Source organism: Anoplopoma fimbria, unplaced genomic scaffold (assembly GCF_027596085.1).
Source record: "Anoplopoma fimbria isolate UVic2021 breed Golden Eagle Sablefish unplaced genomic scaffold, Afim_UVic_2022 Un_contig_8004_pilon_pilon, whole genome shotgun sequence".
In the NCBI taxonomy this organism is placed as follows: Eukaryota; Metazoa; Chordata; class Actinopteri; order Perciformes; family Anoplopomatidae; genus Anoplopoma; species Anoplopoma fimbria.
The window spans coordinates 22368-36842 of NW_026552860.1; the positions used below are offsets into that span (position 1 = coordinate 22368).

General features: G+C 42.7%; 1 protein-coding gene and 1 non-coding gene across 2 annotated transcripts; both read right to left on the reverse strand.

The window, feature by feature from the left end:
* Positions 1-1180: 1180 nt before the first annotated feature.
* Positions 1181-12015, reverse strand: LOC129116222 (casein kinase II subunit alpha-like). Its single transcript, XM_054627223.1, has 12 exons — positions 11840-12015; positions 11611-11722; positions 11425-11526; positions 10034-10084; positions 9674-9733; positions 9297-9380; positions 8213-8323; positions 6947-7048; positions 6593-6693; positions 5991-6139; positions 5813-5899; positions 1181-2712 (listed from the first exon to the last, which is right to left on the reverse strand). The coding sequence occupies exons 1-12, from the start codon at positions 11938-11940 to the stop codon at positions 2327-2329; spliced, it is 1446 nt and encodes a 481-aa protein (XP_054483198.1). The 5' UTR covers positions 11941-12015; the 3' UTR covers positions 1181-2326.
* On the reverse strand, positions 9843-9979 carry LOC129116226 (small nucleolar RNA SNORA57). Its single transcript, XR_008533461.1, has one exon. It is a non-coding gene; the product is annotated as a small nucleolar RNA SNORA57 (small nucleolar RNA).
* Positions 12016-14475: the final 2460 nt, after the last annotated feature.

Below are 14475 nucleotides of genomic sequence, written 5' to 3' on the forward strand. Positions count from 1 at the left end.
ATGTTTCCATTTCGAGCACCAGTTGACAATGTATGTCATTTGAGCAGCGTAAAAGTATTCTCTGAGATTTGGTAGTGCTAGGCCTCCATTTTCTTTGTCAATTTGGAGTGCCCAGATAAACCAGGATATCTGTTTATCCCATGCTGTAAACTGAGATTCTTGGCTTCTAACCGGTAGAGGTAAAGCAATCGTGGCAGTAAATTCATTTTCACCACCTCAATACTTGAACTAAAGTCCAATCAATACTAGTGTTGACCATTTTTCAATATCTTCCTGTAACCTATTGTTTATTATATTGTAGTTAGTTTGCATATTTGCATTCCAAGTGGTTTGTCAGTTTTGGTCAGCAGCATACTTCATTGTGTTCCTAACTTAATTGTAACCTATAAGGGATAGGTTCAGATTTTTTCAAAGTAAATGTATTGATGATATGTCCATATGTCCATTTAAAGTCAGAGAACCCAGAGAGAACCCACACAAACACAGTGAGAACATACAAAACGCCACACAAAAAAGGGCCGGCCGGCCCAGGAAACAACCCTGGCCTCTCTTCCTGTGAGGCGACAGTGCAAACCACTACCTCGTTAGATAACAAGTGCAGTTGATTAGATGTAACCTACATTCAAGATAAAAACTTAGGTCACATCGAGGGGAAATGTCATCAAGGCATGGGGTAAACGCGTTGATCTTAAATAATGACAACTAATGATTACACATTACATTTCTGCCATGGTTTTAGATTATTCCGTCGTGTTTCAAGCCTCTTTTTTTGCAGGGGTGCTGAAAAGACTTCGGAGAGGAAGCACCAGTGTTTCCTCACTCTGGGCTCCTCCAGAAGCCTCCTCTCTCCTCATGGTGGAGAGAAGTGATTGAAACAGCCTCCATGGTGATTTTGGGTCAAGCAAGGAAGAACAAGTTAACATATTGGAAAGCGCCCTTAGTGTCACATTTGGAAGGAGTAATTAAAGCAACCGTAATAACCATGTACATTAGTCACAAGAAATAACTAATTTAAAGACTTGGAAGAAAAAAAGTGTCTTCTTTAAAATGTAGCATTATTAATTTAAAAAAATCCAGTTTGCACTTTGCGACGTTGATTCAAAGCGACATAAAGTTAGTCTGTGTGAGAGGACAGACATGAACTCAGTCAGATGTTCCTCATAAATAAAACACGTGTTTATTTACACAAATATTCTCAAATACTAGTCTTCTACATAAGGACATAAAAATATATACAGTGATGTAGGGACTCAAACTGCTCCATTCTCAGGTCAATGTATACACGTTTGGATTTATTTGCATTTTTCAGGTTTTGAAAAGAAATAAAAGAAAAAAGATGCGCATGTACAGAGCAGGGTCTAAAACGTACAGTTTCAAACTCTGGCACTAAAACACGGTGGAGAACTCTAACCTTCAAGTGCTATTCAACAACTGACCTCCACTAACACCCTCAGTGAGTCGGGGGAAGCCAGTCTTACTCATCACAAAGCTCACCCATGACACTGCACATTACAGAACTGAACTTCCCTCCAACACCGACAGCACTTCAGTCACCTGCAGGTGATAATTGGATCACGTCTCATCTTATGACCTAGAACCCACGTTGTCAACCTGCCTTACAGTATGAGTAACTCCCACAAAACAAATCTAGGTTTGGTCAGTCTCATCTTCCAACCGACTGAGTAAACTTTGGTTATGTCTTGAAGTCATTCAATAAAAGCCACTTGAAGTAATTCAAGGAACTGGAGAGCAGCACGTTTGAGAAACCATTTCTTTGAGAACCTGAATGAACCTTACCTGGCTCCTTAAAGAGATAGGAGTACGACACTAGAGTTGATCCAAACCGCTCGGTGGTGGCGAACCTTTTATCTAGCACTCTGGGACATTTCGACACAAAACAAAAACTCATGACGGCTGACGGAGAGTCGCATATAAAAAAAGAAGACCGGTTATCTGGTTTGGTAAGAAAAAGGCAAGACAGAACTATTCGGGCAGAGAAAGTGTTGAAGTGTCATCGTGTTCACATACACCTGGAACACAGAACAGCACCAAACACTTCCAAAACGCTGTGATCTGGAGGGTTTAGACTCGTGTGAGGAGGCTGAGTAAGTGTCATCGGGTCTGGTTTTTGACCATGCTGCCGTAGTAAACTAAACAGGAGGAGCTCCTTTTGGTCCTCACAGCCAACGGCATTCTTTCACCTTCAGCTGATGTACTTTTTGACCACTGCCTTCACAGTCCAAACTGAAAAAACACACACCCTGATGGCACTCGCTCTCAGACTCAACACACACGCACACGCACACACACCACTTCTTTGTAGTCACTACGGCTTGTGGGAAATAATGAAAGGAATACCTGTATATTTCAAATTACACAGAACATTCATTTGAGATGTCAGGTTAACGAGTTCATTCGAGGAGGAAAAGGAACGGAGGATAAATCGTTCTTTTCTTAAGACGACGGCATCCTTCAGACGGGAGGTTGGTCGTCGCACCGAAGTTAGGTTGGATGTGGTGATGGCCGGCAGAGTGGCACCCCCGTTTAGCACCTGCCCAGAGGTGGGAGAGCCTGGGGCGAGTGAGGATTTTGGTGGGGCGTCACTGTGGGCGGCGGCGGGCACCGGGGTGCTCAGGACGTTGGTGGCAACAGATAGGACCGGCGAGCCAGTGAGAGCGCCCAGGGGAGTGGAGGCTGGCAAGGCAGAGATACCTGAGGAGAGGGGAGCCAGAGGGACGGTTAGAAACACACGAGTGCAAAGAGGGGGTGCCGAACTTCAGACAGGAAGTCAACTACCCTTACACTGAATGTACAACAACAATCACATCTCCCCAACTTAACAACAAAGCACCACTGTCACTGTCACGTTTGGCTTCCCTCTGCATTGATGCACCTGCTGTTTTGGGACTGATTTAGGGCTGCCACGATGTGTTGCCGTTATTGATGACACTGGAAATGCGTCTAGATCAATATTTTAAAAACAGGCACAGTTTAAAAAAAAACTTTTGTCTGTGTAGCAGCTGATGAGGTCGTCTACCTGCTACCTTAGAAAGTCCATTGAATAAGTGTTTGAAGTAAAACATTTTGAGCTTACTGTCACTGCAGTGCCGGCAGTAGTCTAGATGTAGACAAATGGCACCGGGTCTCCATCCATACTGTATCGCCTGCAGTTCCACCGGCTCAGAACCGACTAGGGCGGTCAAAATTGTTGTTTGAATATTTGTTCCTATCAAGCGCATAGGTGCAAACTATTCCAATATCTATTTTTGCTCAATATGTCATTGACACGGTGTCACAGCTAGCTGTGAGCGACGCAGCACTGTGCAGAGCAACAGTCAGTCTGGAGCACAACTTTTAATGGTCACCCTGTTTCTATTTCTAATTGTCGCTCGCTATGAAAGTACTGATTGGTGGAGTTAACCCTCTGAACCCCAAGCAGTTTCAAGGGATTCACCGCTCGTCACATTTACCCTTGGTGGTTTTGTTATTCACTGCAATATAAAAGTCCTGCACCTCTAGAGTAGAGAACTCAAACCTGTCTATTGTGCAGTACAACCATAAATCATAAAAGGGGAAAGGAAAAATGGAAGTGGAAATTCTTTAATGATTTATTTTACAAAGGATGAGAAACAGTGGAATCTATATATCCAACATGTTACCAATATTTAATGTAAAAAAAATTGAGGCTCTATCAATATATAAATAGGGAACTATTCGCTTTTTTACAACTTCTACCTGCAGCCTCTCTTCTCCTCTCCTCTCAACAGCCTGTAGTTCAGTTGAAGATTCACAGAATTCTGGTCACATGACTGTCGGTCTAAAATAAATCAATCATGGCTTCCTAGTTGCGCTCAGAATTTTAGGTTTTGAGTAAACGGTTTATTTGTGGCAAAATTTTAAATAAGACATGTAGAATAAAATATTTTTCGGGAAATGTTTCAATTTTAGGCTTAGTCTTGGTTGCATTGAAGTGTTTGTCACACATGATGTGTTCGAGGACCGTTAAAAAGATGAAAGTCGGGCGTTCGTGACAGATTTTACAGCTTCTGTGATAAACGGTGTGGTTTTGGCGATTGTTTAGAAGAAAACATGCTTTTCCATCCACCCAGCAGGTTTTGGGGTTCAGAGAGTTAAGTTATCTGTGTATCTCCTCATTTAACTACAAAACCTAAAGAAGGTGGCTGCTGGCTGGAGGGAGATTGGTTTTCTACTTGTTGGCTAAATTGCAATTCCCAGTAAATAGCCCAATATAAAATGTTTTTTCTGTTTAAAAATAACAAACGTTGCAAGATAATAATGATAACACACCCATATTCCACTGGTTAGGTCTCCAGACTGATCTAGAACTCACAGCTGATAGTTAAGTGGTCTGTTTACATGAAGTTACGCTTGACCTAACGTTACATATCGTGTTCAATTCATGAAAGTGACGCATGACTCCCGTCATGCGGTACAGTCAGTTCGCAAAATGCAGACACCCACGGCGGTGAAACTGTTTTTTATATAACCCCATTGATAACTTCACGCCACTTTGTAAAAATAATTTTTACATGTGCAGAACCGTGAGTGGCACATCCCGTTAACAAGTGTACATCAACCAACAGTTTTGCACGTTAAAATGTAAACCTTTGTTTACATTTCGTCTTGCGCTGCAATATACAGCAACACTCAGATTGTCAAAAAATAAATAAAAATAAAACTTAAATGCAATGGTCATTTAGATTTTTTGGAGTGAACATTTTTAAGATGAATCAAAGCAGTTTGTGGCAGCGCTAATGTGATTGACCATGAGTGTGTTTTCTAAAAGCAGCACTACGACCAGAGTGTGGCTTTAACTTGTATAGAAAGACAACTCGTGTGTCAGAGAAACTGCAGCTGGAGGTGCTGGCAGAGATCTATAAACAACAGATGACTCATATAAAGAGTATAAAAGGATGTCCGCTCAGATGCTCTTTGTGTACACTCGGCCTGACAGAACCTTTTTGGAACGATCAAATTGATGGCGGCAAGTTTCAAATAGAAAGAATTTGCTTATGGTATTTCATTTAATTTATCACTCATGTAGGTTACTATGACACCCTTCCTGCGGGCGCCTCACATCACCCCCCCTCCCACGATCGTCTGAAACTGAATGGAAATGATTCACTCTAAAACTAGCTGTGATGGAAATGCAGAGCAGTGCAGTGTGTTTTCGCTGGCTGCTCCAATGCTCTCAGCTCCAGTTCTGAATGGTCTTTTCATGCGTTTTCAGCAAACATGTTTTAACTTGTATAATGTAAATTGACTTTGATCTAACTTTAGAGGAATATTGTTTTTTTTCCACCCAACAGCCTGCACTTTGTTTGTGTAGTCGTTCCAACTTGCTGAGACCTGAGAATGCAGCACAACTGGTGCCCACAGCTTTTCAATCTACAACCACATTGGTTTTAAACCTTTGTAACTCTAATTAACTCCAAATATGTGAACCACTTATATTGCATTAAGATTAACGTAGATGTAATCGAAACTGACAAAATAGTTTATCCGTTGTATTGTGCGTGATCAAAGACGAAACAGTAACTTTAATAACTTTAACGTTGGCTTTTGCTTCTCACTTGGATGATCTGATAAAACTGTGGAAATATAGAAAACCTGTCTGATCACTTTCCCTGCAATTGATCTGCAGTTGGAAGTATTAACATAAGGAATTATGAGGGTATGGGATCAAACCATAAGTATGACAGCAGAGACATAATAGAGATGCTGCCATAAATGTTTTTCTCTCCATTTCTGGGCAGTGTGATCACTTCCTGACGTGTGCGTGTGTTCTCACCAGTGATCATGCTGGCTGAGCTGACAGCTGTGTTCCCACCAGGCAGTGTGGCTCCGGCCACACGAGACTGATCTTTCACAATTGGGACTGCAGGAAACAACAAAAAATAAAGAAAGCACTTATTGTCTTGTTGATATTACAGATTGTGAATTAATTCCTATAAAACATCAACACTTACAGAAGTAAGGGTGATCCATGGCCTCGCGGGCGGTCAGCCGCGCCTGGTGGTCGTAGCGCAGCAGCTTGTCCAGGAAATCCAACGCCTCGGGGCTGACCAGGTGCTGGTTCTCGCTGTGGACAAACCGCTCCCACCGCTTACGAGAATGCCTGGAGGACAAAAGAACACATTACATTCTGACACCGATTCCCAGACGGACTGTTGTGTTGACGAGATAAATGATGTATGCATGGAGCACGGATTAAATCTGGATGGATTTTGTTATAGCAAGGGTGGGACATGAACATGCTGCCGCCTGTAGCTCCCTAAATTTCATTTTGTTTTTTAGCGTTAATCACTAATTGAATATGACAGAATACATTCCTCAACATCTTAGAAGGAAGCGTTCAGATTAAGTCCAGCGGACTTTGAGACGATAACCAGCCAGCCCTGCCGGATTAAACACCACCAAACTGGCCCAGGGAGGAGAGGCGAGAAGCTAAACTAACCCAGTTTAGGGCCCAAGGCTACTCGACTACAAAACAAGCGCTAGGTATAGTCACTATACAAAAGCCTGCATATCCGAGACACTATCATCATCATCATCATCATCATCATCTCACCTTCCCAGAATGTCGTTGAAGCGAGGTTCCAGCTCAATATTGTACTTGTCGATGTAGTCGTAGAGGTCTTCAGTCCCCAGGACCTTGGCTATTCTCACCAACTACAGGAACACACAAGGAACAAACTGTTTGTACGAGGTACTTTCACCCTTTCAGACACAAATATAAATCGAAACGAGTCAGTTACAGAAAAGACATGGCAGTCACCACTCTCATGAGTTCTGTGGGCGGAAATGCTATCCACAATAATAATGGAGAAAACTCCACAAGGCATAGCTTGCCTTAACTGTAGACTTCTGGTGTTGCCTTCACAGTAAGGTAGCTACAGAGAGGCAGTACCCTACCAGCGTTTACCTGGTCATAGTTGTCATGGCCATGGAAGAAGGGCTCCTTCCTGAAGATCATACTCGCCAACATACAGCCCAAGCTCCACATGTCCAGACTGTAGTCGTACATCTGCAACACACGGCACAAGTCTCAGAGCACAGGCAGGATTAAAAGGAGAGACAACTAAATTTCAATGAGTTGTAACACTGTTTAAATGAGCACTGATGCATCATTAAGAATAGAACAATGCATTAACAATGCTGTTCCCATTTGGCTATCAGGAACAAGCATGTACCCTTGTTTAAGCCCTCAAGTGCATCTTATAACCAAGATGAATTCAATCCAGTGTTTCCCCAACACAGAGCTGTCTGTGTTATGCTGCCACAGGTTTCCCAAGGCTGCCCAATTATCATAAAAAATTCCTGATTATGTAATCTTAAAACAATTATTTAACAGAAAAGTTGCACCATTAAAAGAACCAGGTCCGTCACAACTTCAAATATTTTCAATGCCGTGTTCAAATGGTTTCTACCACAACATTACCACCCATAGGTAACATCCAACCCATTCAGACTACAATAATTAACTGTATAACATCATCACCATCATTATTGTTACCAGCCACGACAGCAACGCAGTGACCCTGTGTGTGTGTGTGCGTGTGTGTGTGTGTGTGTGTGTGTGTGTGTGTGTGTGTGTGTGCGTGTGCGTGTCATCATGGCATAATGTGTTCCGGTAGCAGGACGACCACAGAGGAGTTTAGGACTACTCTGCCAGGTGTTTACATGTCTGTGGGCTGACAGATTTTGTCACCACGATAGCGTAGCAACCGTGTAACATACAGTCACGAAACAGATGTGGAATTGAGATTAAAATGAAGGCCGAGTCCGAAGATTGGTGTGGTAAGAGCAAGGTTGCCATAAGTATGGGGGTAGAAAGTGCGTAAGGGGCCATTGGCTGTCTTATTTTACGCCCCTGGCCTGATTTGGATTTACGGCTGGTGTGATCTAATCAAAATATGGTCTCTAAATAGACTTATAGTTCTATGTGATGTGTTACGGATACCTTTTTAGATGCAAACAAAAACACAAATAAATGAAAGTCAACAGTAGGTTTGAGATGAACCATCTACAAACCCCTACTCCCCTCTGACATCTGACCAGCAGTGTCTCAGATTACACAGGAAAGAAGATCAATGCAAAGTGAGGGCCTACTCGAAAGATCTCCACTATCACCCCTCAGATACTTAGAACAAGTCATCTCCACCTAAAGCAGCATGCTTTACCCACGTACCTGATAGTCCACCAGGAGCTCAGGTCCTTTGAAGTAGCGGGAGGCGACTCTGACGTTGTACTCCTGTCCCGGGTGGTAAAACTCGGCCAGACCCCAGTCAATAAGACGCAACTGCAGACGTAGAAATGAAGCAGTTAGCAACTACAAACAGGCAACGCATGTACTAGTGTTTAACAAATTAAAATGACTTACTTATTTGGTTCACATAACTACACAGAAGCAATAATCATTGGCTTTTGATTGAGGCTGGATTGACCGATTTAGATTATTTTTAGTGTAACAAAACATTTTAGTTTTGTTTTCACATTCCAATTTTACAAGCGCACTAAAGAACTCTACATGAAGAAAATAAAAGAACTGTACATGACATCTCGCTCTCTCTAACTCTATCCCATTATACATTTAATGTGTTGTAACTCTGTTAAGGATCCCTCCTCTGTTGTTCTCCCAGAGGTTTCTTCCTTTTTTCTCCCTGTTAAAAGGTTTTTTTAGGAGAGTTTTTCCTGTGCTGATGTGAGGGTTCCGGGACAGAGGATGTTGTACGTGTACAGATTGTAAAGCCCTCTGAGGCAAATTTGGAACTTGTGATTTTTGGCTATACAAAATAAACTGAATTGAATCCCTCCCTCTCTCTTTCTCCCTACTCTTATGACATGGCGCTAGGATTCTAGAACTTCCTGTGATTTGTCAGAAAGCACAACCCATCCAAGTAAAAAAAGCTTTCACACTACTTGCACGAAGAGTTCGGCGTACGCTTCAGCATGTCCATTAGATTCATAACGATCAATGCAAACCACCAAAGTTCCCACTGCTGGTCAAAATAATACGCTGTTACCTCGAGGTAATTTTTTTTTATCTCCGAGTGACTGTCAAACTCCCCCGCTAGCTTAGCTTTTTGGTCTTCATATAAGTGGTGTACATTTGATATGATGGTAGCTCTTAAAAAGGCAATTCATATAGTCGCAAATTATGAGTGGCGTTCAAAGCTAATTTGGATTAGGAATTGCGTACCTTTGACGGACGTAGTCATTTTGGTTTGGATCAAACGGAAAAGAAGGCGTGAAAGTGCCCTGAAATCACTCACCTTACGATGCTCATGATCAATCATCACGTTATGTGGTTTCACATCTCTGTGCATGATCCCCATGCTGTGGCAGTAGTCCAGGGCCTACAAACAAGGGCAAAGGAACTTTGTTATCAATTGGTCACACTGTTGTTTTCTTCCAAGTAATTCCAAAACAGCAACAGATAACAAGAAGATGTTGTCTACCAGTCAACACACACACAATGTTGATGGCCTAAACAGAGGATTGGTACTGTACGAGAACCTGAGCATGTACAAGATGGCAGAGAAATATAAAGTCAGGACAGACAGTCTTGTTCAAGGACTCAATGCTTCACCTCCCTCGGGACGTTTAGAGGTTAAACATTATGAGCGGACAGGCACCGAGGAGGACTCACCTTGAGGATCTCGTACATGTAGAACCGGATGTCGTAGTCTGTCAGGGTCTGGTACAGTTGCTGGAGACAAAAGCAATGTCATTGGGCTTTCTATGGTATTGTCTAACAGTAAAAGAGGCCACACACGTCAATGGAACAGTCATACATCGTCAATCACATTGAGCTGTGGAAATGTGCCAGCGATTGAGGATAGAACCAGAAGACGGTTGACTTTCTGGCACCGAAGACATAGCACTGGACCTTCGTGTTCCTCCATCACATACACACACGTGTACAGGAAAACATCGCGTATGCCAAGAAAGGAGGTTTCCGTGATCCTGCACGGCAACATTTTATAAAAAGGTGAAAAAAGTGACCTACCTTGAAGTCTGTGTTGTTAACATGCTCAAAGACCAAGGCAGGCGTTCGGGACTGAAAAAAAAATAGTTTGTGCACTTAATGTGCTGCAGTCTCAACCAACAATATCTACCACTAGGCCTACGTATATGCATCTATTTGACTGAAGCACTTTAACAAGCTATGGCACTGACTCAAACACTGTACAAACTAACCACACCATAAGCAACACCAAAGTCAAGTCTCCAAATGCCCACTCATTTTCTGTACACATGTAAGCATGGAAACTCCACCACCATGTGGGCAGTCAGCTGTCGCTGGCCTATAACATTTCAGAAATTCCAGTTTCTCTTATTGGATCTCATGAGGACAAGCTCACCAGCTTACCATTGATGCCGAGCAATACGGCCATTCAGAGAATCCATATTTCTGGATTCATTCTAGTTAACAGATATCCCCAGTTGATGATATTGGGTGGCTATAAGCTTACGTGTTTTTTTAGTTTAACCTTCTGAACTTTTTTTTTTTTTTTACTTACTTAAAAAAATAAAATAAAAAAATCGGCAGAACTACAATGTTTATCCTAGCCAGAAGCTGTAAAAACGTCTGTATTGTCAGATTTTTCAACTAAATGTAAATGAAATATACACATGTAGTCTGCTGACCATACCCACAAATGGTCACTTGTTGCTTACAGTGTGAACTAGAGCTGCAGCTAACCAACCAACTTTCACAATTTATCTACCCATTGTTTTATATTCTATAAACCATAATCTAAAGTCACAAGATGCCAGAGCCCATAAGATGTCTTCAAACTGCTTTGTTTGTATGAGCATTAAATTAACTGTATTTAGTTTACAATGATGCCAGTAGGGAGAAGCAGAAAAGTGATTTTACTTTATGAATGCCTAGTGATGTATCATCACAGTCAGCGATTTATCTTCCATCAACTAGTTAGTCAACTCATTGTTTTAGCACTGTTTAAATAAATAACAAAGGGTGCATCTTAGAGCAGGGCCCTCCAAGGGATCTTTAATTACAATGGGGGGGGGAAAGGTAAAGCTAGGGCAACAACTAACTATTACTTTCTATTATTTGCAAGTCTGTCTCTACAATAAATGTTTATATTGTGCCAGAGCCCTGGCTCAACATAGGAGCAAGCTGTATGCCATCACATACACGTATCTAACTTACTGCTACAGCTGGCAAAGTACTTACACAAACATACTTCCCAAATGAAAACGATAAGCTTGCACAGGTGGTGGGCTCCACACGCTATTGGTACAGTAAGGATACTTCAGAAACCCAACATACACAACATAGGTTTGTTCTTACAAAATATTGATTGTGTCAACAGGAACACACAAACTAAATATGGCCTCTGAACTGTCAAGCGTTCAATAAACTATATTTACCACAGGGTCTTTCACTATATCGATGAGGGAGATTATGTTGGGGCCTCCGCGTAGGTTCTCCAAAATCTTGATCTCACGCTTAATTTTCTTTTTCTTCACAGGCTAGAAGGAAGAAGACAAGAAGACAGGATTTAAGCATTCAGAACCTCTGACTTGATCCAAGCCTCAGTCTCTGCATAGATTTACCTTGAGTATCTTCACCACCACCTTCTCATTATTGGTGATGTTGATTGCCTCGAAGACTTCGCTGTACTTGCCACGCCCCAGTTTACGCACCAATTGAAAATCATCCTGATTTCTGAGAAGGAAAACGAAAAAAGGAAGGAAAAAAACCGGCGAACCGAACATCAGCTAGGTTGAAGAGGTGTCAAGCAGCATCCTGCAAACGTCGTGTAAGGATTACTGAGGTATTTACCCCCACTCAACCACGTGGGACTCGTAGTCCCAGTACTCCCTGGGCCGGTGAGTGTTGACCTCGGTGTACACTCGGGCCCGGCTCGGCACGGGTCCTGACATGTCCGACAGCTTGGCAGAGGTGGTTGGAAAACCTTACTGCAGCGGAGGACTGATGGAGTACAGGGAGGACGGGTGGGTGGGAGGGAGGGAGGAAGAGGAGGGGAAGGTAGGGGATGAGGGGGGTTTATCCCAACAGGGCAGGGGTAGGGAGGGCTCTACCTGAGGACGGGGGGGAGGGGCCGCCAGGGGCTCGGTGGGATAGCTGAAAAGGAAGGTGGGGGAGGAAATAAAAGGATTAGAGAAATTCAATTCCTGATTCATTTTGATACGTCACAGGTGTCAGCAGTATCTCCATCCATCCATTTACAACGAATGAGAAAACCGTAAATTCACACACCAGTGCATGTTTGGCACTGTGCCTTAAGATTCATCAGTCATAAGATTGACTCTACTCTACTGTTCAGGAGATCGCCATTAATGCCTTCTATTCACCAATCCCTGTTAATACTGCATTGTGAACAACAAGTCCATATTGAAATTAGCAAGAGAAGAGCAAGTAAGATATAACAGCTAATATACGGAGGTTCCATTGAGATGCATTAACTCAAGGCAGCTTAAAATTCATAATTAAAATGACTAATGCCAAAAAATAAGATCGATAAAAATACAATCTAAGAATTTTTACTGTTTATACTGACTTTCGGGGCAAACCCTTTCGGGACTGTGGTGGGAAAAAAACTGTCTGGAGCCTTGTATACCAGCTGCTTACAAAGCAAGCAACAACAGAAAGGATGCTGTAGTGAGGAGAGAGCTGAGCCTCAAGCTCACAGATTGACATGAGAGTTGGGTAGTGCGCAGATAGAAGTGGATAAAAAGAATTCCAGCTCTAGTTGAGTGTTCATTTTTACATTGTGTTTAAAACATCACCACTGACTCCTAAAGTATTGACACAGCCTGTTTAATTAGCAGGGCAGAAAGCTGTGTAATTATTGATCTTATTCAAACGGCCAAATCCATTATTTGAATGACACCACTGGACCATCAGAGCAACTGGACACTTTAATCTCATTCCAACCTAGGTCAAGTAAGTAACACTTAATGGAAAACCTTCCATACATGTTTGAAATAATAAAGAATGCATGTGCAGGTCCTGGTCTGCTTTAATGTGCTTCATACCAACTCTGGGATAAGAACATATTTTCATTGTCTGACTGGCTGGTGTTAGGCCATACATGTTAGGCCATACATACTTCTAAATATGGTTAAAGGGCTTTAAGGTAAATATGTTAAATTGGGCCGTTTAAATTAAAGGGATTTAACTTATTGACCACCTTTTTCTAGTTAAATTGAACGCTACATGCGCATTTTTTCTCTTCCTATACGTCCCCTCGCTAACCTAACGTCAGTGGCCTCAGCTAACGTTACTCTAACCTATGCTACTCCTAGTTGACAGGTGAAGTACTCCACCAACGCTAACTAAACAGCTCAGGGTAACGCCCACGTCAACAGATTACCACTAATGGTGGCTCAAGTAACGTGAACAACGTTACCCCAACTATATCAGCGACTCATTCGGCCATAGGCCGGTGTGAATAGCAAAAAACACACTTGACCCTTTAAGTGTACTATTCCGTTTCGTTAACACCTGAATACGGTGTTTCAGTCAATACTGTAATAATAGCCTATTGACTCTAAAGACACCACCACGTAACGCGAGACCTCCTCCTTACATTCACCTGCGTTAAACTGGCCAGCGTTAGACCAATCACAGCTACGTTCAACACTCACATTACTGTCTTACATCTGAAGCGACTATGATGGTTGCAAAACTTACGTGGAGCAGACAAGCTGATCACATTCAGTGACCATTATAATGTATGCGACCTCCGCAATGTTAACGTTGTGTCGACATAGCTGTAGATTTACAGAGGCTTATTGACTCGTGCAGCTGTACCACTGTCTGCATCTACAGACGACTTACGTTAAAACGAAAGCTTATTAGTCAGCTAGCCCACCCGACCCGGATAGCTGTCGCTGTCAGCAGAAGGTGTCGGTAACTTATCGGCTCTAGGCGGGCCCAAGTTGGTAGCCCGCTAACCTTAGCATGGCTAACGTGAATGCTCGCTAGTTTCCACAGAGAAAGGGAGTCTGCCTTTATCAACAGAAGAGCAACACTGGAGCGGATATTTACCCCCTAGATCAATTCCACAACCGCAATGCTTCCCCGTTAGCTGAGTTTCGTCAAGCCAACGGTCCTCGCCTGCCTCCGTCGCCGGTGTGTGCCTGTGCCAGTGTGTGATTTCTGCTGTATCAGAGACAATATGGCAGACTACCGCCACCTACGTCCTCGAGTACTGCGACGGAGGCCGCGAAGGGACAACCCACTGCACAGTTGCCAACCAACTAAAAAGCGTAGTAACTGTCACTGTCATTTTTTTGTGTCGGCTGTAATCCATCACACTGGGCGCGTTTTAGGGGTCAAACTGAGTAACATATTTACTAGATGGCTGCAGTCTGATTGTGACTTCACAACCAGATACTAAAACCACGACTTAATTCAAGTTTATGTTAACATGCCCTGTTACTTGATAGTGC

Bases quoted from the DNA above. Each gene is read 5' to 3' on its own strand.
- LOC129116222 (XM_054627223.1), bottom strand. From the start codon at position 11,940: ATGTCAGGACCCGTGCCGAGCCGGGCCCGAGTGTACACCGAGGTCAAC. The intron at 11,723-11,839 runs GTAAATACCTCA...TTTCCTTCTCAG, and splicing joins TCCCACGTGGTTGAGTGGGG to AAATCAGGATGATTTTCAAT. The intron at 11,527-11,610 runs GTAAATCTATGC...TCTTCCTTCTAG, and splicing joins TGGTGGTGAAGATACTCAAG to CCTGTGAAGAAAAAGAAAAT.